Below are 27398 nucleotides of genomic sequence, written 5' to 3'. Positions count from 1 at the left end.
AAAAAAAAGGTAAAGATAACTTTCATGTACTTAGTAGCCCAGTTCCTTCTAAGTTGCTTGATACTTTTAGTTTTAAAAGGAAGCTTAGAGTATAGTTATAAATCTGCAAGTAAAAATAGTAATTTCTGCAAATTAAATTTTGAATAGCACTATAGCAGTGCAATGTTTCCCAAACTTCAGGTTTTCTCACAGCACATTTAGATATTTGTTATGTCTAAGTCATGTCATGTCTGAGTCATACTTTTGCCTAATCCTTTCTTTTAAAACAGTAATGACCAAGGGTTATTTTGCCCCTGGGAGGACACTTGGCAATGTCTGGAGACATTTTTGTTTGTCATAAATGGGTGCTACTGGCATCTAGGACATAGGGCAGGGATACTATTAAAAATCCTATAATACACAACATAGCCTCCCACAACAAAGAACTGTCAGGTCAGTAGTGCCAAAGATGAGAAACCCTGATTTAAATTAGCTTGTTTTTCTCCTAAACTTCATAATAACTACCATTTATTGAGCAACAGTATTTTAAAAATATTGTTCTACAAACTGAGGGTTGATGGGGGGTGGGAGGGAGAGGAGGGTGGGTGATGGGTATTGAGGAGGGCACCTTTTGGGATGAGCACTGGGTGTTGTATGGGAACCAATTTGACAATAAATTTCATATTTAAAATAAATAAAAATAATAAAAATAAAAATATTGTTCTAAGTGCTTCATGTGCAATATCTCATTGAATCCACACATTCATCTTATATATTAGTATTACCATTGAACTTATTTTACAAGTGAGGAAACTGAGGGCTACTTAATTTGTCCAAGGTCTAACAGCTAGCAAGTAGATGAACCTGAGTACTGTGATGCTAGAGATTCTGAACTTGACCAATAAGATCTACTTTACATCGCTACTATAAATGAAAACCATTATCACATGCCTTATGTAATAGAAGATATAAATAAATTCAATAAGAGCACTATTTTATTAAGCTCTAGCTAAATATTGTTGCCTACTAAAGTCTCTGGGTCTAAAGCCTGTGGCTCTCTCTCTTACAACTGGAGACTATATGTTAAAGAGATGTTAAAGACATAGGCATCAAACCAAGACTTTCTCCTTCATATAATCAGAAGAAATGAAAATTAATTTAAAGGGGAATAACTTTCTTAATATGTGACTCAATATTATATAAAGCTGTGTTTGTGTACTACTTATATTCCCAACCCTACAATAATACAAAGCCCTGGGACATTTGATTCCCCATGAATTAGATAGTACCTGGGTTCAAATTTGGGGTCTCCTACTTACTCCTGGTGTTACATTAGATGTGATTTAATATCCTCACCCATAGAACTGGGACAGGGACATCTGCCTCAGTGGGTTGTGGTAAGAATTAAATGAGTATAGAACCTTGAAAGATTCTGACAGAAAATTACACAGCCATAAAATAAATATTAGTTCCCCTCATTTCCTGAAAATTCTGTGGTCTCTTTCCAGTACTGGCTTAGATTCTCATATGCTTCCATGATTATACAAGCTCTCTAAGAGCCATGGCAGGACGGGCAGCCACAGTTGGCTCCAGAGTTATTACCAGAAACAAAGAGCTGCTTTCAGTCCTATCCCAAGTAGCTACTAAGGCCTCTTGGGAGGCACGGCCTTTTGAGCCATGCTGCGTAGCCACCAACCACCCTTTCCCAACCCCCTGCCTCCTGTGATGGTTGTTGATGATCTGGGGAAGATTTATGGAAATTGTAAGCATGAAGCCCCTGTGACAGTGATTCTAATAGATGACACAGGTCCCTGGAGGTTGCCGGAGGCAGGAAAGAGTCAGGGGAGAAGGAGGAGGCTTTGTTCCTAGGAACAGAGTTGTGGTTCCATCTTAATGTCTTTGCACACACACACCTGCTCCAATTTTAGACCTGCCATTTGACCATGCAGTCACTGAGTTATGGCTAAAAGCTATACTTTAAATATTCACAGCACTTCCTATAGAACTAAATTTACAGTTCTGTGATATCAAGTAAAGCAGAGTTCAACTGAGCATTGGAACTATTGTCTGCTCGGTGGTCAGAACACCTTATATCTTTATGCTGTAACTCTTGAATTTCTTCCCTACTTGATTCCTGATACCTTTACTCCTCTAAAATATTGCTTTAATAAGTTGAGATTTCATGCCATAATTAGGGATAATGAATGAAAATGCAAATACAGCTAGAGTTAATGCATTGAGAATATATGCACTAGAATATAAACTTCTTGGGGTCAGGGACTTTGTTTTGTACCCTACTATATCCCCAAGTGCTAACATAAGTAACTAGTATATGGTTAGTACTAATAAATGTTGTTGAATGAATGAGAGTTTGTACTAAGGTAATTAGTTGTAGCAGTCAACATGTCCTTTGTCTACGTATGTATTTTTTTTTCATGCTTCAGAGCTTTACACATGTGGCATCATCTTTCTGTAATGCCATGTCTCTGCCTCTTACTCCTCTCTCACCCCTTCCTGCTCTGGAGAAAGTCTATTAACCTTTTAAGACTTGCTTCTTGAGACACCTGGGTGGCTCAGTCAGTTAAGCCTCTGGCTTCGGCTCAGGTCACAATCTCACAGGTTTGTGAGTTTGAGCCCCATATCAGGCTCTGTGCTGACAGCACGGGGCTGGAGCCTGCTTCAGATTCTGTGTCTCCCTCTCTCTCTGCCCCTTCCCTGTTCATACTCTGTCTCTCTCTCTCTCTCTCTCTCTCTCTCAAAAGCAAGTAAACATAAAAAGCAGACAAACAAAAAAAGACTTGCTTCTTTTGGGGCATGTGGGTGGCTCAGTCGGTCAAGTATCTTGCCTATTGATTTCAGCTCAGGTCATTATTTCACAGTTCATGAGACAGAGTCCCAAATCAGGATCTGCCCTCACAGGGTGGAGCCTGCTTGGGATTCTCTCTCTCCTTCTTTCTCTGCCCCTCCCCTGCTCACACACACTCCCTCTCTCTCAAAAGTAAGTAAATAAGCAAGTAAGTAACTAACTAAATAAATACATAAATAAATAAAAATAAAACAAAAAAATGCTTTATTTTGCACATGAAATCTTCCCGCCATTTTCATTCTAAAACTCTTCCCCTGTACTCAAATGGAATGATTGGTGTGGAAACACAGAGTAGAGCCTATAAATAAGGGATTTAGAAATAGTTGGTCAAATTTCAAGGTGGGACGGATTATCCTGGGCTGCTTCTCTGCAGATTCTTCCTGGGGGTTCCTGGGTGGCTCAGTCAGTTAAGCGTCCGACTTCGGCTAAGATCATGATCTTGCAGTTCATGAGTTTGAGCCCAGCATCAGGCTCTGTGCTGATAGCTCAGAGCCTGGAGCCTGCCTTGGATTCTGTATCTCCCTCTCTCTCTGCCCCTCCTCTGTTCACATTCTATCTCTCTGTCTCTCAAAAATAGGGAACAGTTAAAAAAAAAAAAAACTGGTCAAATCTGTAGATTCTTCCTGGTTACCCTGATGCTATACAAACCTTAAAAATAGTGCTATTTGGGGAGGGTTGAAATATTTCTCCCGAGGAAAAACTTGATTTGACTATCTGGGACCAGATTTCTATTGGTGAAGTACAGGGGAATTATATTGTGTAAAGCAGTATCTCACATCTCCAGCTATAAGAGGATTGTGGCCTGCTCAGGTTGCTATGGTTGTGACCATGACAACTATGAAAAACATGAGAGGGATGCCAAGAAGAGGGAGTGGTAGTGGCCATAAGTGAGAGAGAACAAATGGCCAGGAGTAGGGACAGCCTAGGGTTCCTGGGGTCCAGTGGTTGTAAAGGCAGGGATTTAAGACCATATTGCAAGATCTGACTTCCACATCTCATTATTTACATTGATGCAAACCCTGAACCACTCATAATTAATCTGTTTTATTCATCCATTCTGCTTTAAGTTACTCTGAGTAGGGGACTGGAGATGGGGGAGGCAACCTAAGAACAGAGGGCATAACCCAGAGGGCTGCAGCTCTTGAGAACAGGCACTATCTTATTAAGCCAACTGTGAATTTGTGTGGGTGAAAGTAACAGCTGCTGATTCTTAGGATATTTTTAAGTTGCAGCCAGTTGGGATACTTTCTATGCCTATATATGGTCCTTCATGCTAAAGGACCTCATGGAGATGGGTGGGCTAAAAACATAGACTCCTTGCAACTGCAGCATCATCTCTTGGTCTTTGGCACCACATAACCAGCTTGCTCTCTGGGAAACTTTAGCAAGGTTAAAAGTTAAGCAGCTCATCTGACATACACAGTAGTGACTTCTCCATCCCCTCCCCCGCTCCATTGTTGCTAGGTTTCTTTGAGATTAAAAGAGAGACTTATTTGTTTAGTCCCCATACACTTTCAAGCTGCTTAGCTACCACATCCTGTGCACAACATGTACTCCAGGCAAACAAACTTCTAAGGGTACCGCAGATTGAAGCAGTAAACTAGCCTATCCAGAATGAGCCCCCCGGAGTCCATGTGCTATATGAAGCAATCCAAAACACAGCTGGTAGAGTTAATTTTAGGCTTTCTGACCTTGGCAATGTCCTATCAATTTGGGAAAGGCAGCTTTGAATAGGTTCAAAAAGGACCCTTTCTCCTCCTCCCGCCAATGCAGCTGCCTGGAAAAGTGGCTACAAGGTCTAAGTTTAGTGGGAAAAAACAATCAATTGTGGACAATAATAAACTTGACAGATAAAGACAGTCAACATTTACTGGGCAAGTGCATATAGTCCATGCAAGAAATCTTTTATGATTTTTGTCCTATGAACTAAGATTCTAAAAATTGTATACCAAAAGTAGCAGCTTCTAAAAAGTTCTAAGACTGGCTTCTTGAAAACAAAAATCAATTTCTATGTCATGGTGCTTCAAAACGCCAAAACAGAGAAACTTAACAGAAGACCATGGGGGAATGGAAGGGGGAAAAATAGTTACAGAGAGGGAGGGAGGCAAACCATAAGAGACTCTTAAATACAGCGAACAAACTGAGGGTTGGTGGGGGGGGTGGTGGAGGAGAGGGAAAAATGGGTGATGGATACTGAGGAGGGCACTTGTTGGGATGAGCACCGGGGGTTGTATGTAAGTGATGAATCACGGGGATCTACCCCTAAACCAAGAGCACACTGTACACACTGTATGTTAGCCAACTTGACAATAAATTATATTAAAAAATAAATAAAATGTACATTGTAAAAATAATTAAAATTAAAATTAAAAAACCCACCAAAAGTGGGTTGACAATGATGAGAGGGGAATAGAAGTTTTATTAATTTGTGCTGTTTATAAATATAACAGGAATTTATATGCAAGGAGTAAATACATACCAGCCATTTCTCAATGCACAGGATCTAATTCTCTGACCAAAATAAGTGAGGTCCTGGGGCACCTGGGTGGCTTAGTCGGTTGGGCGTCTGACTTCAGCTCAGGTCATGATCTCACAGTTCATGAGTTCGAGCCCCGCATCAGGCTCTGTGCTGACAGCTCAGTGCCTGGAGCCTGCTTCAGATTATTTGTCTCCCTCTCTCTCTGTCCTTCCCTGACTTCTCTGTCCTTCCCTTGCTTGTGCTCTATCTCTTAAAATAATAAAAAAAAAGTAGGTGAGTTCCCTTTCATATATGCTCACATATAACATAGGCTTTTCCTTACTGAAACTTACATGCTTTTTAATTTTGCTTTTGTCTGATTATCTGTATTTCCCAATGACCTATAGGACTCATGATGTTTTTTGCTTCCAGAGGCCCATAATAGACAGTAAACGCTTGTTGAGTGGACAAATGGTATGTATGTCATCATTCTCTTAAATCTAGCATTTTATTGCACAAACCTCACCTTTAAAAGAATGAACAGCTTGAATTGGAGGGGATTGGGTTAGGGTTGGGATCAATAGAAGATTTCTTCTTCCCTTGTAACACATTAAATAAGCTTTGTGTTTTGATACTTTATGGCTTTTAGTGATAAATGATTGTACCCAGAGACACCAAGTTTCATGAACCAATCTTTTACACTTCTTTTTAAATTTTTTCAAAAGTTTGTTAATTTTGAGAGAGACAGAGCAAGTAGGGGAGGGGGAGAGAGAGAATCCGAGGAAGAGAGAGAATCCCAAGCAGGCTCTGCACTATTAGCATGGAGCCCAACATGGGGCTTGAACCCATGAACTGTGAGATCATGACCTGAGCAGAAGTTGGATGCTTAATGGACTGAGCCACCCAGGTGCCCCACTTTCATTCTTTTCTATTATATAAGAATAATATGCCCTTGAGAAGCATTTATAACCATACACTGGTTTGTGTATAACTATACATGTTTGTCTTTAATGAAGCAAGGTATGGAATTAAGATCTAAAGGGCATTAATGAGGGTTAGGTTGAACTGCTAGCTATGTTAAGTGGGATTGTGTAGCATGCCAAAATTCATTTAGGATATATTCATTCTAATTTAGGTCATTATGGAAATGGGCAGAAGGAAATGGGATCTACTGAATTCAGCTTGTATGTACAGCTATGTGATTTTGAGCAAGTTACATACATAACCTCTCAGCATTAGTTTCCTAATCTATACATGGGGGGAATAACACCTAATACCAACCTTATGGGGTAGTGTAAGGAATAAATGACATAAGGGTAAAATATATGAAAAGCTTAGCAGAGTGACTAGACCATGAGAAATATTCAATATGAGGTAGCTATAAAAACAATCTTATGCAATAAACTAATTAGGTGGAATAATTACCACATCAATCTAGATGTTATGTAACCAAAACACTCTTGCACAACAGAATGCACTTGATCAGGTTACTAAAGATTTGTTGCCTAGGTGTACTTTTTCTTTTTTTTTTTTTTTTAGTTTTTTTTAACGTTTTATTTATTTTTGAGACAGAGAGAGACAGAGCATGAACAGGGGAGGGTCAGAGAGAGGGAGACACAGAATCTGAAACAGGCTCCAGGCTCTGAGCTGTCAGCACAGAGCCGGACGCGGGGCTCAAAATCACGGTCTGCGAGATCATGACCTGAGCCGAAGTCGGCCACTTAACCGACTGAGCCACCCAGGTGCCCCTAGGTGTACTTTTTCTATTGCTGTGCAGGTATCTATTCTTTCCCAGTCAGATCACATTTTAGAATCAGAAGGAATCAGCTACTTAAGAAATACTGAGGCCCAGATTTAGCCATGGGGTTTGAATTTGGCATTTCTTCTCCCTGGTATTAACTGCATTTCCTTTTAGTTTTATATATAAAAGAATATCTTTATATAGGCAGAAAAGGCTGGGTGATATGAGGGCAAGGAAAGAATGCTCTGGTCCAAAAAAATCATTGTTCTTTTTTTTTTTAAGTTTTTTTTTTAATGTTCATTTATTTTTGAGAGAGAGAGAGAGAATGGATAGGAGAGGGGCAGAGAGAGAGGGAGAGAGAATCTCAAGCAGGTTCCGTGCTATCAGTGCAGAGCCCCATGTGGGGCTCAAACTCACAAACTGTGAGATCATGACCTGAGCCAAAATCAAGATCTGACGCTTAACTAACTGAACCATCTAGGCACCCCCAAAAATCATTGTTCTGTATCAGCAAATTTTAAATTCCCATCACTAATTAATACTTCTTCTAGGCCTTTGCAAAAGGAGACCTGCTATTTATTTGTTTTTCTTTTTATTATGGAAAATTTCAAAACTAAATTTTCAAAAGTAAATAGCACAGTTTAATGATTCTCATATTCTTATCACCTGGCTTTGACAATTATCAACTCACAGCCAATCTCATTTCATTTATACTCCTACTTCCCTCTCCCACATTATTCTGAAGCAAATTCCAGGCATATTGTTTCATCTGTAAGTATTTGGTACATATTTATAAAACATAAGGGCTCTTTAAAAAAACATAACTACAACATCATCACCACAATAATTAGTCCTTAATCATCAATTGCCCAGTGTTCAAAACTTTCGGATGTCCATAAATGACATAAATATTTGTTATTGTTCTTTTTCACATTGCTTGTTTGAATTAGGATGTAAGTGAAAGCACACCTGACAACTGGTGGGTATCTCTCTTATGTTTCTTTCAACCTCTAGGTTTCTCTTTCAGCTCTATTTTTCCTTTGTAATTCATTTGTTGAAGACATTGGGTCCTGTATCATTTCTCCACAGTTTGGATTTTGTTGATGAATCCATGTGGTGTCATTTAACGTGTTCTTTACCATATTCTCCTGTTCCATCTATTCCCTATAATTTAATATAGTTGATCTAGAGGCTTAACCAGATTCAAGTTCTTTTTTGTTGGCAAGACTTTTTCACAGGTGATGATACATTCTTCCATCATTCTTCCATACAAAGTATGGTTTTCTCCCTGTGATACCAGCAGCCATGATTAATGCCTAGATCCAGTAATTTATTAGGGGTTGCAAAAATGGTGATATTCTAATAATAATTAAATCACTCCTACTGTTTTTTTAAATTTTCTTTTTTTAACGTTTATTCATTTTTGAGAGATAGAGACAGAGCGCGAGCTGGGGAGGGGCAGAGAGAGGGAGACACAGAATCTGAAGCAGGCTCCAGGCTCTGAGCTGTCAGCAGAAAGCCCGACATGGGACCTGAACTCACGAACCATGAGATCATGACCTGAGCCGAAGTCGGATGCTTAACCAACTGAGCCACCCAGGTGACCCTGTTTTTGTGGGTTTTTTTTGTTTTTTTAACTGAAATGTTTCTATAAGGAGAAATTTCCTCTTACCCACTATTTGGAAACTTGGCTTTAATTAGTGTTATCTTACCTGGGAAGGGTAACATGTTAGTGAACACATTGGAAATGATTAATCTGATAAAAAGTATGATGAATCATCTCTAAGGTTGTAGAAACCATTACCTTGAGGGAAAAGGAGATTATAAATACAACTGAAGTAGGTAAGTGGTGATCAGAAACCAGAGATATCTGGGAAGAGAAATAAAGAATAAACAGATGCTTACAGGTAATGCTCTGCTATGTCTATCCTTATCGGGAATATAAATTCCTATTTGCAAGCCCATCTTATGGTTTCAAATACTATTTACTTACTGAGGTCTGCATTCATGCCTGTAGTTTGGATCTCTCCCTCTGCTTTGTGCAGTAGTCAAAACTCTTCCAGACATCACTACTTTGATGTCTAATAGACATCTCAAAGCTAACTAATCTAAAATAGAACTTTGGTTTTACCACCAAATTATCACTCAGACCTTCCCTATTTCAATAAATGGCTATTTCCATCAGTTGCTAAAGCCAAAATAATAGGAGTAATCTTTGACTCCTTTCTTTCCCCAACCTGCACAATCACCAAGTGCTGTTGGTTTTACCTTGAGATTATTAATTTCTCCTATTATTAATGACACTACCCTAAACCAAATCACAACTGAGAAACAAATGGACTATTACAATAGTCTTCTGGTTTCCCTTCTGACATGTTGGCCTCCTCTGGTCCATTCTCCACAACAAGGGAGAATGATCTTTCCAAAATGCTAATCACGGATCGTGAGCTGATAATTGTTGAAGCTGTGTGATGGATTCATCATATTTCTTCCCCTCTATATATGTTTGAAATTTTCCAAATTAAAAAAAAATGAAATGTTATTCAGATTATTTTGTTTTACTTCTTTTGTTTAATGTTCTCAGAATAAAATCCAAATGCCTTGCCTACGCTTGTCAACCCCAGCCTGCCCTGTCTACATGTCCAGGCTTCTCTTATGCCATTCTTCTTGCTCACTCTGCCCAGGCCATAACCTTTCAACTCTAAGAACTCTTTAAGCTCTTTCTTATCTTAGAGCATTTTCACTTGTTATTCCCTCTACCAGAAAATGCTCATCCCCTAGTTCTTTGCAAGGCTGGCTCCTTCTTTTATCTCAGGTCTTAGCAAAAATGTCACCTCCTTGAGAGGACTTTATGAACCATTCAATCTAAATTAAATCCTCTTCGGGGCACCTGGGTGGCTCAGTTGGTTGAGCTTCCGACTTCGGCCCCGGTCGTGATCTTAGGGTTTGTGGGTTTGAGCCCCGCATTGGGCTCTGTGCTGACAGCTGGAGCATGCTTCGGATTCTGTGTCTCCCTCTCTTCTGCCCACACTCTGTCTCTCTTTCTCGCCCAAAAACAAATAAACGTTTAGAAAAATTAAAAAATAAATAAATGAATTAGATCCTCTTCCTTCACCATTATTCTCTATGACATTATTCTGTTTATTTCCTATCTTACCAGAATGTATAACTATCTTGTTTGTTTATATTTATATATGTAAATATACTTATAAATTTGAATGGATCTGTAAAGATATTTGAAAGCATATACCCACACATGTTCTGTTGTATTCTATTCTATTCATGCTATAGTCTCAATTCTTTGAAAAACTGGTAAATACAAACTTTAATAATCTTTCATAAACAAAGATTTATAAACAAAATAAGTTTTTGACCAGGAGAGGAACTTCTTGAAATTTTAAGAGAAGAGTGATATGAAATATGGATTGGTGAAAGTGCAATTGCAATTAGAAATGTCCATTTGAATAGATCTCTATTTGGTTCTAAATTTCCCAGTGCTTTCGAAGCCGAATAATTTTAAGTGACAGCCATGGTTTGATTTAAATGTCTAACCTCTGGAATTATATTCCATATTATTAACATGACTATCATTTTTAAGACCAATATATTTAAGTTTTATCAGCTGTTAATTTCAGGCAACTCTCCTTGTGGTATGAAAAGAAGAACTCAGCAGGTACTTTAGCAGATTCTCTCCTCTGCCAATTGTTATCCTGATTCAGTGTCATAGGATTCATCTGAATTGTGTTTGAACAAAAGCAAAACTATGTAAGACAGCCTGCCAAATCAGAGAGCAGATGGGAACTGTCTGCCAGTCATTTGATGGATGTCCCTGACATGACAGACTTTTAGAACTGGAATATCTTAGAGATCATGAAATAATCCAAGACCCTCATTTTAAAAGGTGTGAACTGTTGTTCTAATAGGTTAACTGATTTACTCTTCCCAAACATAATTTCCTAATCTGGTAACTCAAGTCTTACTTTCAGAAGACCCTTATGGAATTACATAATAAATTAGTACCAAATCAAGATCTGGGCTTTTGTTATAAATCCAGTATTTTCACTATATTGAGATAAATCCTTCCCCCCCTTCTTTCCTGCATCTTTTGAGTATTTAAGTCTTCCCAAATTATTCCAGTGACCTCTGCTGTTCTCAAGATAATGTCAAGATTCCAATATTTTCTTCTGTATTTTTTTAAATGGTTTGATTTACCAACATGCCAAACTAATAATGCACCAACTCAAAAGCATATAGTTCATATTGGTACTTCCTTCATGTCAGTTAGCCCAAAGTGGGTTAATAGCTGCACATTATTTAAGTTATGTTCAGGTTCTTTGAAAACTTACTTGTGGACTTGATGCATGTTTTAAGAAGATGGACATCTCTTGTGTAAAATAAATGGGTACTTAAATTGATAATGTTGTGGTAGGTTGGTTATCAGTGGCAATGCTGATTAAGCATTTATGGGGCCTAAGCCAATTATAACCATTCGGCACTCTGTTGCACAAAACATTCTAGAGGCTAGAATTGATTCAGTCCCCCTTATAGAGAGCCTTGCATTTCACAGTTAAGGGGTTCAGAGCCAGGCTTTATAATCCATTTAAGAATGCTCCACATTGAATATGTCACCACAGCAGTTTTCCCAGCTGCTGATGACACCATAGCTTGCCTGTTGAGACAATAATGGATCCTGACCTCTCCTAGTTCAGGGTTTTAAAATACAACCATAAAACGACAGGGACCTTGAAAACCCATTTAGACCCTTTTCTCTCCTCTGGGGGAACCACACCCAACCCATTCCAAACACGTTAAACTTCCTCCTGTTTTTATATACTAGCAAAGAGACTCCATAACCTTTTACCATCCTGTGCCGAACACTTACAGAGGGCATAATTCTGGTGGCAATTCCATCCCTCACTGCAGAACCCTGACATCCCGCAGCTGAAGCCCACTTCCTGACTGCTGAAACCCAGCTAAGCAGTTCGGAGCGTTTTGCCACGACCCGCAACTAGGTGGACAGTCCTTGACCAATCTGGTGGCCCCAGTGCACTCGCTGGGCGTGGTCCGGGGCTGCAAAGATGTCCAGAACTTGAGGGACCCGGGGCCACAGCGGGAGAGGGAGGGTCGGCGCCCGCCACTCTCGCGAGAGTTCGCGGGGTGAGGGCGGTGAGGGACTGGAGACGAGGAGTAGGGGGAGGAGGAAGAAGAGGAATCGGAGGAGGGGGAGGCGCGACAAGCAGCTCAGCAGTCACGGCGGCTGTTCTTCGGAGAGCAGGCGTGTGGCCCTTTCCCCGCCTTCTTTCCCTTCCCCTCCCAGTGAGTGATTCAAGCCGTGCGCTTCCCACTTCCGCCCCCTCCGCCTGCCATTGGAACTAGCAAAGCCGAACAAGTTGGGGCCGTCGAACAGCTGGCGCTTCCCTTCCTCCTCCTCTCCTCTTCTTCTCTCCTTCCTTCTTCATCCCTGGCCGCCGCCGCCGCCGCCGCCGCCGCCGCCGCCGCCGCCCGGAGGCCTAGAAACCGCAAAGCCCCCAGCCCACGCCGCGGCAGACATGAGCTTCTTGTTGTGAGTAGCCAGGCCCCGCGCGCGTCGGCTTTGTTCGGGCGACCAGGGCCGCGGGCCCCAGCTCGCCTTGCCCCGAGCTGCCCGGGCCGGGCGTTCCCACTGAGCAGGTCTCCGGTAGGCCTTCTGGTGCGCTGGCGCTGCCTGACGGCCGTCGCCTCCCCAACCCGCTTCAAGCTCGCTTGGAGTCCTCCATCCCCCACAGAGGCTCTTTCTCCCCGGACCCCGAGTCCCGACACACCCCGGTGCCTGGGTCTGCATTCTCCATCTCCCCATCTTTCCCTTCGTTCCACTCTTGGGTTTGTTGGTTTGCACGCTCTGCATAGATACCTCCCACTCCTCCGCATGACCTTTATGCGTCGCGTGCCAGGTGGTCTTTCTCCGTTTCGCTTGCCCATTGCTTTTTTCTGGATTCCAAGCACACAAGGTCGGGCGTTGTACTTTTCCCTGTCACCCAGCACCCTTTTAACTTCCCTCTTAGGTTTTAGGAGTGGAAAGTTGGAGTAACAAGTCCTGTGGATGTAACACATCCTTAATGAGGCGGCTTTAGGGTCAGGATCCCCAGGTGACAGCCCAGGGTCTTGGAGTGTGGAGCAGCTACTTGGTTCACCGAGGTGCCCTTCCTCCCAGTATGCTCCCCAGAAAAGTACGGGCTTTATCTTTTTAGACAGCCACCAAGCAGTCCGGTAGTGTGCTCTGGGTTGATTAGGTCCGCTGGGGAGTTATTTTGCAGATCATTTGTAAATGCCAACTTAACGTCACATTTAGTGCTTGGTCGCTATTTCATTTACCTTTATTGCAGACGAGTTTGGGGGGATGGACAGAAAGATGGGATGGCCAGATGGGGGTATGGAGGCAGCAGACAGCCCCAGGTCGTCTGAACACCCTTGGAATTCCGCGTTTGAAGGCTTCGTTGTGATTCACTTTTGTTTGATCTGTGGTTAGAAAGCTAATAAAAACTTGGAGGTTGAAACTAACATCATATACTCCTTTACTGTTGTGGACAGAATAGTATTTTTCTTCACAACAGTAGCAATAGCAGTTCTGTTCCCATTCTCTTCTTTCCCCACCTGTAATTTTTAGTCATCACATTGGCACCTGGATCCTGAGAATTTAATTAACCCTTATTTTCATAGGCCCCTATGTAGAATATTAATTCTTTTTCGAGTGTTCAGGCAAAACTGAGTGACCACAGAAGGCTAACTGGCAGGCCAGCTTGCTAACATTTCTCATGTGCACAGGTGGCCTGGTTTGTGTCATCCTGCCTAACACATGTGAGTTTGTGAAATCTCTTCCTTAGGCTCATCCTGGAAGTTGATTTTAAGTTTGTCATGTAGGTAGTGATAGGAGGATTGGGGGACTTATGAAAGTCCTTGTTTCCCATGTTAGCTGGAAACGAGATTTCCAGGTATCTCAGCTTGAAGCTTCTCATCTTGAGGGTATTTTTACACTGCTGATGTTTGATTTCTTCAAGAATTAAAAGTTCTCTTCAAAATAGCAATGTAGATGATGTCTGTAACTGCTGCTAATGGACTTGTGTCTCTTGGAACTCCGAGCTAAATTGGTTGAGGCAGGGAAAAACCATATTTGGCTGAAACTAGGGATGGAGAAAGTTTTGGTGGTATTTTCTGAATACACATAGAATAGTATCCTATTTATACATGGCTCAGTATGTAATAGTTACAGAAATGAAGTGGATAAGTTTATTTCTTCTGAAGCATATTAGTTACATAAGAAAAATCTTGCCATAACTGATGTATGTAAATATATGGCACATTAGAGGGTTTGTACTATTTGGGGTACAATTTTTCAGTCAGGTCTCATGTAGCAGTTAATATATTCCCAACATTGGATTGTGTTTGACAATCCAAAAAAGTTAATCCAACATTTTTGGTTTTGGTTTTTGTCCACTAGTAGTTCTAATGCTAAATTGAAGATCTCATAGATATAAATAACTATTCTCAGAAATGGAAGGACAAAGTTTTGGTTATTTCATCTATATGTTATTTGGTATAGCTTCCTGAATATTATTTCTCTACCAGGAGTTGATCAGAGAAATTAAGAGTTGCTGTTTAGGAGTTAAATATAAGTATTTTCTGGGCATCTGGGTGGCTTAGTTGGCTAAGCCTCTGACTCTTGATCTCAACTCAGGTCTTGATCTCAGGGTTGAGAGTTCAACCCCCACGTTGGGCTCCATGCTGGGCATGGAGCCTACTTAAAAAAAGTGTGTGTGTTTGTGTGTATACACACATTTTTCTCTAGTTCTTAGAAGCTTACTTGGAAGGCTACTGTAAATGGTTGTAGCTGAGGAAGTAAGGGCAATGTGAGATACGTTAGTTAATGAGGGTGCTGACTCATAATTCCCGAGGGCTTTAAGACAGAAGGAAAGAATTATTGTTTAAAAAAATAATTTATTGTGCCAGGCACTGATGTAGGCACTGGGTATCATTTATGAACAAAACAGTAAGAGATTCCTGTATTAGTTCAGTTTATGTTTTGGTAAGTGACCATAAACACTGAATATCAGTAAATTATACCACATGGTAGGAGGACGTAAGTGCCAGGAAACAAAGTAAAGCAGGGTAAAGAGGTTTTGGGATGGGGAGATGAGGTAGATTAGGTAATACCCAAAGGGTGTCCAGATAATCAGCAGCAGTGATACCTTTTGTAGCTTTTGTGCAGATGCACAGAATAAATTTGTACAGCATGTGTAGATAAGATTGGGACAAAGCCTTGGGTGTGCTGCAGACTGGCCTTTGGGTATCTTTAATAAGCTAAATTCCCAACTGATACATAGAGAAACTTCACAGGAACCTAATTTAACTTAATAGACTCAAATCTTTAAACATTGTCAGCACCTGCTGTGTGCTAAGCATTGTGGACAATGTGGGACTCCAGAGTGATCGATCGTTTATAAATCGTCATCTGTAATAGATGCAGTACATGGGGGTCTAAAGAATATGGAGCAATTTGTCCGATTTGGGCTGGAAGAAAGCTTCGTGAAAGAAGTGATGGTATATGTAACAAGGGTTTTCTGAAAGGGGAAGGGGAAGTAGAAGATTTCAGTCAGAGGAAACGTCATAGAGACATGAATTTGCTTGTGAATTGTCCATTTTCAGGTTTGTCTGAAAAGCTGTAGAATCTTGGAGCTAGATGAGATCTATAAGTAACATAGCTTACTCAACTTCTTTTTGGTAAAGTGGCAAAATCACTAACTTTAGGTTATTGGCCTGATTATTGTCATGGGTTAAATCAAAATACAGCCCTCTTAGGGTTTTTCCTCTCTTGGCATTTTATGCATATAAAATTCAGGTAAATTTAGGATCAGAGCTCTTAACGTTCACTCAAAGTGTATTCACTGAAAATACTGAGTATTCTCTATATTTCTTGATTTTGGAATTGCTAGTCTCTTCTGACCAGTGAAATTTTACAGAAATATTTAACTTGAAAAAGACTAAGGCCTCATTTCCTAATGTAGGGCTACTTGGTTGAAACAGAGTTGAAACAAACACTTGTAGTTAACTTTAAAATGGAAGTCTGTAGGAAAGGTGGTTTAGGGATGTGAATGAGTATAAACCAGATCTGTTTCTGTATAGGCAGAAACAGAGATAGAGACAGGAAGGAAATTTTTATTAAGCATTATGTGAAGTAACTTCAATGTAAAGAATAGAAATTTAGGAAAGGAGACCCAGGGTTATAGCTGTGTTTATGTGTCCACCTCTGTCTTCCTCTCCTACTTCTCTTTTTTCTCCCTGCCCCCTTCCCAGATCCATCTTGTTTTTTGTTTTAAATTTTAAGCTTATGTATTTATTTTTGAGTCAGAGAGTGGGGGTCGGGGGAAAGAGAATCCCAAGCAGACTCCGCACTGGTAGTGCAGAGCCTGACATGGGGCTCGATCTCATGAACCATGAGATCATGACCTGAGCCTAAATCAAGAATCATATTGTCTCAGTTTTGGCTAGTGGGAGTCCTATTCAGCCTGGCTTTTGTGTCCCTTTGACTTGTCTCTGTCTTTTTGTGAGCACTACCTAGCTTTCTGGCACAACCAAATGTTCCAGGTTTATCCTACACTTTCTGTGCCCTGGCCCTGGAAATGGTTATTTCTCTAAAGGTGTAGGTTCTATTCATTGAAAAATAGTATTTAGAAAACAGAATGTAGGTGATAGGTATGCTTGTTGGTACAGATGCATTGCTGCTCCCAGACCTTCTCATTGGACTGTGCTAGAAAATAACATAACCACACACATTTACATGTGCATATATTTTTTTCTATCTGTGTATATTGAGTACATTAACTCTAATACCTGCAATGCTGAGCCAAGTAGCACAGGGTTCCTTCTAGCCTTCTCCCTTTACATATTTTTCACTTCCTTCTTTGTTAGTGAGAAACTAGGCTCCCATAATCCTCAACATATGTATTTGCTCAAACCGCTGTGTATAGCCATTCTCCTAACCCAACCCTTCCTGGCCACCCTTCTTGTGGCTTGGGCCTCCGCATGTCATCTGAGCATGTGTGGGCCCCTGCTTCCACCATATCATGGTTGAAGGCAGTCTCAGACTACACTGGGTATGGTGTGAGTGTGACAGTAATCTAATTTTTTCCCTATGAATCCTGTGTTTAGGATCAATACATCAGACATGTTGGGAGGATTAGAGATACCGAATGGAAAAAGCCTAGCTCGATAAATTGTAGTTAAGTGCAGCAGTTCATTATCAATAACTCAGCAGTGTTATGACTGCTGGTAGCTGTTATTATTTTTTGTAAGCATCTTCATCATTTCTGATTACTTAAATCCTAGCCAGTTTCTGTAGGTTTCTAATCACATGTATCAGTACTATGATTTTCTGCAGTTAGAGCTTAAAAGCAGGGGTTTGATTGAAGGTAAGCAAATATTTGGGTAATAGTTTACCTCATAGCCAAGTAGCCTTATAATTACTATTTATAAAGGAAAGGTTGGATTTTCTTTTATTGCTACTATTTTATCTTTCAGCCTAAATCCTTTTGTTCTCAAATTGAAATTTGATGGGAATAGTTCAATAGTTGTAGTATTGGCTATTAGAGGAATATTTTTTGTGTATGTTTCTTTGTAGAAATAGGTGATGGTGTAACTTAAATACTTTCTTAATATTCACTGTAAATATGGAATAGTTAAGTGGAAGCAATAGAAGTAAAAACCTTTTATGGCACATTTTCCAGTATCTTGGTGCCTAGATCATGTTTCAGGCAGATGAGCAGCAGCATGGCCTTTCTGCTCTGTAGAGAGTCTGTTTATTAATTAGTGCCCTGTAGCATTAGATTTAACTACTGAAATAGCTTTTTGTTTAAAAACTCCCTGTGGTTATAGTTTTTATTCACATATGCCTTGTTCCATTCTTCCTAACTCTTCCCCACATCCTGCCAAATATTTAGCTGGCCCTTTTGTTTTCAACTCTTAGAAATTTCACTTTTGAATCCGTGAACAACAAACTGATTTGTCAAAACTGAGTTCTCTCAACTGGAACATAGCATTGTTTTGAGGACTGATGCTTATGTCTCTACCCTATGGTTAACTCCCAAAGGGGTCTTAATCAGTCAGCCTATTTAACTCTTTAATCGATCCTTTACCGACTTTGTCAGGTTTTTTTTTTCTTTTTTCTTTATTCTTTTTTTTTTTTTTTTTTTTTAAAGTAAACTCTACCCTCAACGTGGGGCTGCAACTCCCAACCCTGAAATCAGGAGTTGCTTGCTGTACTGACTGAGCCAGCCAAGCACCCCAACCTTCTCAGTTATTTTTTTTTAATTTTTTAAAACTTACATTCAAGTTAGTTACCATATAGTGCGATGATGATTTCAGAAGTAGAATCCAGTGATTCATTCCCTACATATAACACCCAGTGCTCATCTGAACAAATGTCCTCCTTGATGCCCCTTGCCCATTTAGCCCATCTCCCCACCCCAAACCCTTCCAGCAACCCTCAGTTCTCTGTATTTAAGTCTCTTATATTTTGTTCCCTCCCTGTTTTTATATTATTTTTGCTTCCCTTCCCTTATGTTTGTCTGTTTTGTATCTTAAATTCCACATATGAGTAAAGTCATATATTTGTTTTTTTCTGACTTATTTCGCTTAGCGTAATACACTCCAGTTCCATCCATATTGTTGCCAATGGCAAGTTTCATTCTTTTTGATTGCCGAGTAATATTCCATTGCATATGTATATATACCATATCTTCTTTATCGATTCATCAGTTGATGGGCATTTGGGCTCTTTCCATACTTTGGGTATTGTCAATAGTGCTGCTATAAACATTGGTGTGCATATGCCCCTTTGAAACAGCATATCTGCATCCTCTGGATAAATACCTAGTAGTACAATTGCTGGAGGTTTTTTTTTTTTTTTAATTTGTTTTTTAAGTTTACTTATTTATTTTGAGAGAAAGAGACAGCATGAGCAGGAGAAGGGCAGAGAGAGAGGTAGAGGGAGAGAATCCTTAGCAGGCTCCATGCTGCCAGTGCAGAGCCAGATGTGGGGCTCGAACTCATGAAACTGTGAGATCATGACCTGAGCTGAAACCAAGAGTCAGACATTTAACTGACTGAGACACCCAGGTGCTCCCCAACCTTGTCAGTTTGTAATTTGGGAAATGACAAACATCAAGAACCAAAATGAAAGTTTTGTTTCTTTCTTTCTTTTTTTTTTTTTTCAAACTACAGTTACAGCCAACTATCCAAAAAGTACAGTTACAAGTTGCTAAACATTTGGGAACCAAAATGTATCTCAATTGAGAGGTATTGATTTTAGCTTTTGCTTAAGTGGGAACATAGTTTGGGTGTTGGGACTACATTGTTTAATGATAACTGTAGGTTCTAGAGATACCTTTACCTTTAAAAAAAAATTTTTTTTTTAATCTTTTATTTTATTTTTGAGAGAGAGAGACAGAGTGTGAGCAGGGGAGGAGCAGAGAGAGAGACACACAGAATCCAAAGCAGGCTCTAGGCCCTGAGCTGTCAGCACAGAGCCTGGCGTGGGGCTCGAACCCACAAGCCGTGAGATCATGACCTGAGCCGAAGTCAGATGCTCAACTGACTGAGCCACCCAGGTCCCCATACCTTTTTTTTTTTTTAATGCCATTCAATATTTAGAAAAAAAAGTACCACTATCATTTTGTATTACCATTGGGAAGAAAGGCTGCTGTTGGCTCTTTGGTGACAGAAGACACCCCCCCCCCCCCAGGACTGAGGAGATCCAAATCCCGATATAATTATAATTCTCGATAAGTCTGCTTTGTACCCCTAAAGTGTGGAGCTTTGGCATCACCTAGGAGCATGTTAGAAATGCAAGATTTCAGGCCCGAAGCCTTGAATTAGAATGCATTTTAAGATTCCCTAGGTGAAAAGCACATTCAAGTTTGAGAAGCTTTGGATTATAATAGTAAGTGGATAATGCCTGTATATGGAGTTAAATGATTCAAAATAAGGTAAAGAAGAAAAATCCTTCGGATTCGCTATAATACTACCTCTGTTCTTGAGAGAATCTGTGAGACCCTGACAGTTTCTATTCCTGACCAAACTTAGTCAGGCTCTTGAACCTTCTCCTAGGCTCATCTGTGCACTTCCTTAAAGTCTAGTTTTAGCAAGAACCTTGCTTGGTCAGTTTAACCAGACCCCCCCCTTCCTGCAGCCTCAATATCTGATTTAGCTTCCTTATCCTCCACTGTCCCTCAGGTGATGTTTGATCGTCCTGGCCTGTCTTCAGCAAGAATCCCCTTAGGTCGGTTTAGCCAGAACCCTCCTAACCCTGATATTTCCTCCTAGTAATTTTCTGTCCATTCATCCCCATACCCTGCTTCTTGGCTATAATTCCTACTTACACATTAGACACCCCCCTCCCCCCAGTAAAATCCCATCCCATTGCAGTGGTTCCTATATTTATCTCATTGTACTCTCAAGGAGGTTAGGTCCCTTGGTTGTCTTTGCATACTTGTGATTATTTAAATTATTAGTTAAGGTCCCCTTCCCCCCTTCTGGACTGTAAGTTTCATAGTGTTTGTTCACTGTTTTATTTCTCAGAATGTTAGTATATTGCTTGGCAAGTATGTCGTGTGTGTGTGTGTGTGTGTGTGTGTGTACAATTTTTTTTATTGACTAAAGGTTGTCATGGAAACAGTAGTAGTTAATGAGTGAGGAGACCTGAGTTTCAGAGTCTTTGTTCTGTCACCAGCCATGTGACCTTGGGCACATCACTTAATTTCTTAGTTTCTGTTTCCTCTGTCTACTGGGTGGAAAGGAATGCCTAGTCTATTGGGTAAATTTGAGAATTGAAAGAGAGAATGTATATGTAAGTTTTCATAAACCAGAGAGTCCTGTACAAACACTGTTATTATCCTTGCTTATGAAGTTCCCAAACCCAGTATATAAACGCTTTCTGCATTCCAAATTTTATTTAGCTATGTTACAAATGAATGGTATTATTGAATAATACAATAAATATTTACTGGACGCCTTCTGTGTCTAAAGCAAAGTGTTTGCTGGTGGTGGAAGGAGAAAGGTAGGGGGTCAGAAATAAATAAGATGTGGTCTCTGGCCTCAAGTATCTTTGAAGACCAGTATGTCATGTGGATATACTCCTCTCAAGAGTTGTTTTTAACTCATTTTAAGTCCACTGGCTAACGAAGGTTAAAGATTATTGATGTTGCATTGACTATACAAGTCTTTTGGATATAGGAATGAAATAGTTGCATTCCGTGTTTATAAAAGTCACAGGATGTATCCATTGTGTCCATACATACGGAACAGCAGGAATTGTGTAGATGTGTGCTTCTGTATTTTTAGGTAGAGGCTGTTTCTAGTGGATGGATGTGGGTTCCTTCCCTACTAGATTTTGCCACTGCTGCCGTAATTACTCTGCTGTAGCCCTGCATTTTTTAATAGGGAAAGGGAGTGGCTGGAATTCTTTGGACCACTTTTTTCTTGCAGTTCACTTGGACTTTTCAGGTAGAGATTGGAGTGTGCTGGCAGTGGTTGGCAAAATCCCAAGGCATAGAGAGCCTCTGTGATGTGGTGTTTGCTTACCACTCCAGCCTCATTTGTGCCTTCCTGCCATGCTCTCCCCCCATGGAGCCCAGCCATTTTATTTGCATTTCTTTCAACATACATTCCTCCCTTGTCTGCCTGCCTTTGTAAGTGCTATTCCTGTTCTTCTGGCTGGACTGCCCTTCTTCCCACCCTTATTTCTTCAGTTCAAGAGCCAACTCTTTTCCCCTGACTTGTGACCCCTTTACAATTTATTGGATAACATTTCAGATTCCATTATTATAGCCCTTATCAAAAACAACTGTACTTATCAGTTTTCTGGCCTTTCTTCTTCATCAGAATGCGTGACCTCCTTAAAGGTAACAGCGATTTCAAAAGCTGTACTTAAATCTCTACCACCTAGTATAGTGCCTCGTATATATTACACACTCGGTAACAAAAATTTTTTAAAAAATCAAAGACATTTTCAAGTATTTTCATGGTGGTAGGTGGAGGTCTTAGTGATTCCTTTTACTCTGCTCTAATTTTGACCTTTAAGAGACTTCTTGGGAAATATAAATAGGTGCACAGAAAGGTTTGGAACACCTATTTGTTGGATGTTTATCTCACAATTTGGTAGAGACCTTGTTGTCTTACCCTTTTTTCAGGATTGGTATATGCCAGGCACATGTTTCCTACCTGCCACTGTGAATTGTGTTCCAGTAGCAGTGAGTGAGAGTGCCCCTTTCCCTGTATCCCACCACCATTGCAACACTGAGAGTAATGTCAAGAAAACTTCTTGGCTTCTTGGGCTTTTCATATTAATACCAAGTAAACAAGTTAATGGTAAAGATTCTGCCAAAGAATCTGTCTCCTTTATTTCCAATGATATAGTTAGGGTGCTTGCTTCCATTGCCATCAATCTTTCTCCTCTTTAATTTTAAAAGGGAAAAGTAATATGTTAAACGCATTGATCAACAAAGTCACAAAATTAAGTTTTAAAATATTAATGACTTCTTAGGAAAATACTAATTTTCTCCAAGATCTGTATGGATTATAGTCCCTAAAGGGAGACTTTACAAAATGAAATATTTAATTGGATTTCTTATTTCTTAGTTATCTTTCTGATATTTTAATGTAGATAGCAAATAATGAACATGTTTGGGAGGCAGATGGCATACTTGGAGCTGTAAAAATGACGTACAGATTCTGGAGATGGATTTAAAGCTGCTTTTCACCTATTCCTTTTAACATATTTGTTGCTTTTCTTATGGAGTCTGCTAGAGATCTCTGCCAGAGTTTTCCTCTCTGGATTATTTCAAGGTAGAGAGTTTTTTCTCCAAAATATAAGTAAATAGTAGTGTCCAATTGCTGTTGAATCTGATGAAATGTTTATAGTTTTGAGCATTTACAGGTCAACTGTTACAAGCATGAGTAAGTTATATGATATGACAACTCTCAGAACACTTTATCATTTTATCAGTAATACTTTGCGTATTTGTATATATGAGAAACACTTCTAACCTTAATGAATTTGTTCCTTTTTCTTATGGTAGTTCTGATACTTACATTTCACTTAGTTCAAAAAGAAACGGGACAACAAGGGAGGATTTTTGCAATTTTATACATTTTTTTCTTTTCCTCCTCTTTGATGGTTTTCACTTGTTTGTGTTATCCTTTCTTAGTTTTCAGTGGCTATGGCTATAGTTAAAGCCTGCTGCAGGTACTGGGGAGCATTGCTGAATTCCAGATAGTGTAAAATGTCATTTTTGCAGTATTAGGATTAAAGGGACTTTTTTTTTTTTTTTTTTTTTTATTGTACCATTCCTGGAGTTTTATATAGCCCTTTCTCTGCCTTGTGTTCCCAGGTTTGACTGCATCTGTATTATTTTCATAGGGGCTTTCCTGACATAACCCTGGTAATGATAGCTGTTCTTGTTAGCTTTCATTTAGAGGATTGATTATCCTGTGCTTGGGTGCCATAAGCTCGTGGTTAAACCATTGGTGATCTGAAAAATGGAAACCCTTGCTTCTCAACAGAAAGGGAAAATGAAACAATCTTGAAGAAAAGAAATATTTTATCTGCATTCGTCTGTAGAAGAATTCAGTTATTCTTGGGACACCTGGATGGCTCATTTGTTTAAGCTTCCAATTTTGGCTCAGGTCATGATCTCGTGGTTTGTGAGTTTGAGCCCTGCATCGGGCTCTCTGCTGTCAGCGTGGAGCCCACTTGGGATCATCTGTTCCCTTTTCTCTCTGTCCCTCTCCTGTTTGTGCTCTCTCTCTCAAAAATAAATGTTTTAAAAAATATTAAAAAAAAGAAGAAGAATTCAGTTGTTCTTGTGATCTGCAGATGTACTCTAAAACAATATGTCTAGAGCCTGTATAGGCCCCTGTATGTCAGACTCTGAGAGGCAGGACTTAGAAATTAGGTGGTGGCAGTACAGAATTTAAGTTGGGCAAAGTCATTGTACTTTTGTGCCTTTTTTTCTTATTTATAAAAAGAACAGTTTTATGTTTAACAATATGCAGTCTTCATGGTGTCTGAGATTTCTGGTGAGTTGTGGAATTGGTGAGAATGAGATCAAATCTCTGGGTAAATAATTTACAGTTTTAGGGTTGGAAAAGATTCCAGTTCACCCTCTTATTTTTAGACAAACCAGTTGAGACTCTGGGATCTTGTGATTTTCTAAGGCCACTCTTTGTTATTTGTGTAAACAAATTCTGATGAGATTTGATTACACCAAGAATTCCAAGTCTCTTGTTATTTTAGTTGTATTTTTTGACATTACATGATTATTTACTCTTTTTACAATTGCTTATTTAAAATGTACAATATATAGATGTAACTTAAGCTTATGTCTGTGGAAGGGCCTTTGCTATAAGGGATAAAGAGATAGTATGGCTATATTTAACTGGTGTCAGTTATGGAGAGCTGACTATGCACCAGTGGTTCTTTACATTTCTATACATATCATTTAGTTTTCAGAACCATCTTACATGGTAGGTGATACAATTTCTCTCTCTTTTTAAAATTTTTTTAATGTTCATTTATTTTTGAGAGAGAGAGGAGGAGACACAGAATCTGAAGCAGGCTCCAGGCTCCAAGCTATCAGCACAGAGCCCGATGTGGGGCTCAACGTGCGGCTCGAACTTAAGAACCAACCACAAGATCATGACCTGAGCCGAAGTCGATTCTTTACCGACTGAGCCACCCAGGCGCCCCGTGATTTCTCTTTTTTGTAATCATAATGATTAAGTAGCTTACCTAAAGTCACATAACTAGTACAAGCCAAATACAGGATTCCAGCATACCCAACTGCAAAAATCAAGGTTTCCACTATTCCATGTGAAATAGATAATGCCCCGAGTTAAACAGTAATGGTAGATGGCTTTTGTCGATCTTTGTGTCCAGTATTGCATTAGTGTTTTTTATTCTCTGGTTTCTAATTCTTGAAACAACTGCAGCATAATGCTGTCTCCATTTTGTAGATGACGCAAATAAGGCTCTAGAGAGGTTAAGTGACTAAGTCTACGTGTCTCACTAAGTAGTGGAGGCACAGTGTTACTCCAGGGCTGTAGGACTGTAGTTGGCAGCCAGCGTCCTCCCACTACTCTGTGCTGCATGCTGCTTTAACAGATCTCAACTCTGTATGTATTTCATTCATGGCTTTTGGCTTTCTCAGGGACCATTGGTATATCAAATTGATTGAATCTGGCAGTTTCTAAGGTGAATGAATGTTTTTGAAACAATTTGATAATAGCTAGGCAGCCACCAGCTAATGAACCATTAGGATGAGAAGTCTCCACATATATAGGTGATTTTGGCTTACTGATTTGTGGTGTACTGGAAATATTATGAGTCATAGATATATTGCACAGTACGCTTTTATTTTATTTTATTTTATTTTATTTTTTAAAGTTTATTTTTGACAGAGAGAGTGAGCGTGAGCTAGGGAGGGGCAGAGAGAGAGGGAGACACAGAATCTGAAGCAGGCTCCAGGCTCCGAGCTGGCAGCACAGAGCCTGACGTAGGGCTTGAACTCACAAACTTATGACCTGGGCTGAAGTCGGACGCTTAACCGATTGAGCCACCCGGGCGCCCCTGCTTTGATTTTAAAGATAGAACAGTTTATTGACGTTTCTGTAAATAGTCTATTTTATTGCCAAATTTTAATAAACATTCACACTGTTTTTTAATTAAGCTTTTATACTTTTAAAAATTTATTTTTGTTGGTATTCTACATGTACATGATTTAGAGTTAAATAGTTCTGTAAGGCTTGTTATAAAAACAACCTCTTTTTTCCTGCTTCAGGATACAGCCATTTGAACTCTTTTACCTGATTGTTTTAATTTCTTATCTCTAATTTATAGTGTTCCTTAATTTTTTTATTTCTAGGCATTAATTATTGAATTATTTTTCTTTTTTTATTGAGGTGTAATTGACATATAGTATTACATTAGTTTCATGTGTGTAGCAGAATGATTCAACATTTGTGTACATTGCAAAATGATCACCACTGTGAGTCTAGTGTCATCAAAGTATGATACAGTATTATTGACTCTATTTCTTATGCTGTATATTATGTCCCTGTGACTTACTTATTTTATAAGTGGAATGAACTTTGAATTTTTTGATCCCCTTCACCCATTTTGCACTTCCCCCAAGCTCCCTCCCCTTGTCAACCACCAATCTGTTCTCTGTATCTATGTGTTTGGATTTTGTTGTGTTTTGGTTTTAGATTCCACAGGTAAATGAAATTATGCAGTATTTGCCTTTCTCTGACTTATTTCACTTAGCGTAATACCCTATAGGTCCATCCATGTTGTGGCAAATGGTAAGATTTTATTCTTTTTTTATGGCTGAGTAGTATTCGTGTGAGTTTGTATTACATATTAAAAAATTTTTATTTTTATTTTAAAGAGAGAGCGCATAAGCAGGGGAGAGGGGCAAAGGGAAAGAGAGAATCTTAAGCAGGCTCTGTGCTCAGTGCAAAGCAGGATGCAGAATTTGATCCCACGACCCTGGAATCCTGACCTGAACCTAAATCAAGAGTTGGATGCTCAACCAACTGAGCCACCCAGGTGCCCCTGCCAATGTTCTTTATCCATTTTCCCTTTGAACAACACTTAGGTTGTTTCCATATCTTGGATATGCTAAATAATGCTTTAGGAAACATAAGGGTGCATATATCTTGTTGGTTTCATGCGTTCCCCTTTGGGTGAATACTTAGTAAGTAGTGGAATTGCTGGCTCATATGGTAGTTCTATTTTTTTTTTTTTTTAAGTTTATTTATTTATTTTGAGAAAGAGGGAGAGCACAGGCAGGGAAGTGGCAGAGAGAAAGGGAGAGAGAGAGAATCCCAGGCAGGTTCCGCACTGTGAGTATGGAGCCTGATGCGAGACTTGAACTCACAAACCGTGAGATCATGACCTGAGCAGACACCAAGAGTCAGACACTTAACTGGCTGAGCCATGCAGGCGCCCCTATTGTTAATTTTTTGAGGAACTTTCATACTGTTTTCCATAGTGGTTGTAGCAATTTACATTCTACCAACAGTGAGCACGCGTTCTCTTTTCTCCACATCCTCACCAATACTTGTTATTTCTTGTCTTTTTGATAATAGCCATTCACAGATATCAGATGATATCTCACTATGGTTTTGATTTGCATTTCCCTGATGATTAGTGACCTTGAGCACCTTTTCATGTGCTTGTTGGCCATCTGTCTTTTGTGAGCCACCCAGGGACCCTAGTTTCTCTTTTTTATATAGTATCCTGTTCTTATTTCATGAAGCAATAT

General features: G+C 39.7%; 1 protein-coding gene across 2 annotated transcripts in view; it reads left to right on the top strand.

Moving 5' to 3' along the window:
* The first annotated feature begins 12237 nt into the window (after positions 1-12237).
* MOB1B (MOB kinase activator 1B) overlaps positions 12238-27398 on the top strand; it is a 60250-nt gene continuing 45089 nt past the window's right edge. Inside the window, exon 1 of one of the 2 annotated variants that reach the window (XM_043572518.1) lies at positions 12238-12607. In XM_043572518.1, the coding sequence (XP_043428453.1) occupies positions 12594-12607 (14 nt within the window). In that variant the 5' untranslated portion in view covers positions 12238-12593. The remainder of the gene's footprint in view (positions 12608-27398) is intronic. The other variant, XM_043572517.1, reaches the window with a different exon arrangement.

This window comes from Prionailurus bengalensis, chromosome B1 (genome assembly GCF_016509475.1).
Source record: "Prionailurus bengalensis isolate Pbe53 chromosome B1, Fcat_Pben_1.1_paternal_pri, whole genome shotgun sequence".
NCBI classification, from domain to species: Eukaryota; Metazoa; Chordata; class Mammalia; order Carnivora; family Felidae; genus Prionailurus; species Prionailurus bengalensis.
This window is presented reverse-complemented; position numbering and strand designations above follow the sequence as displayed.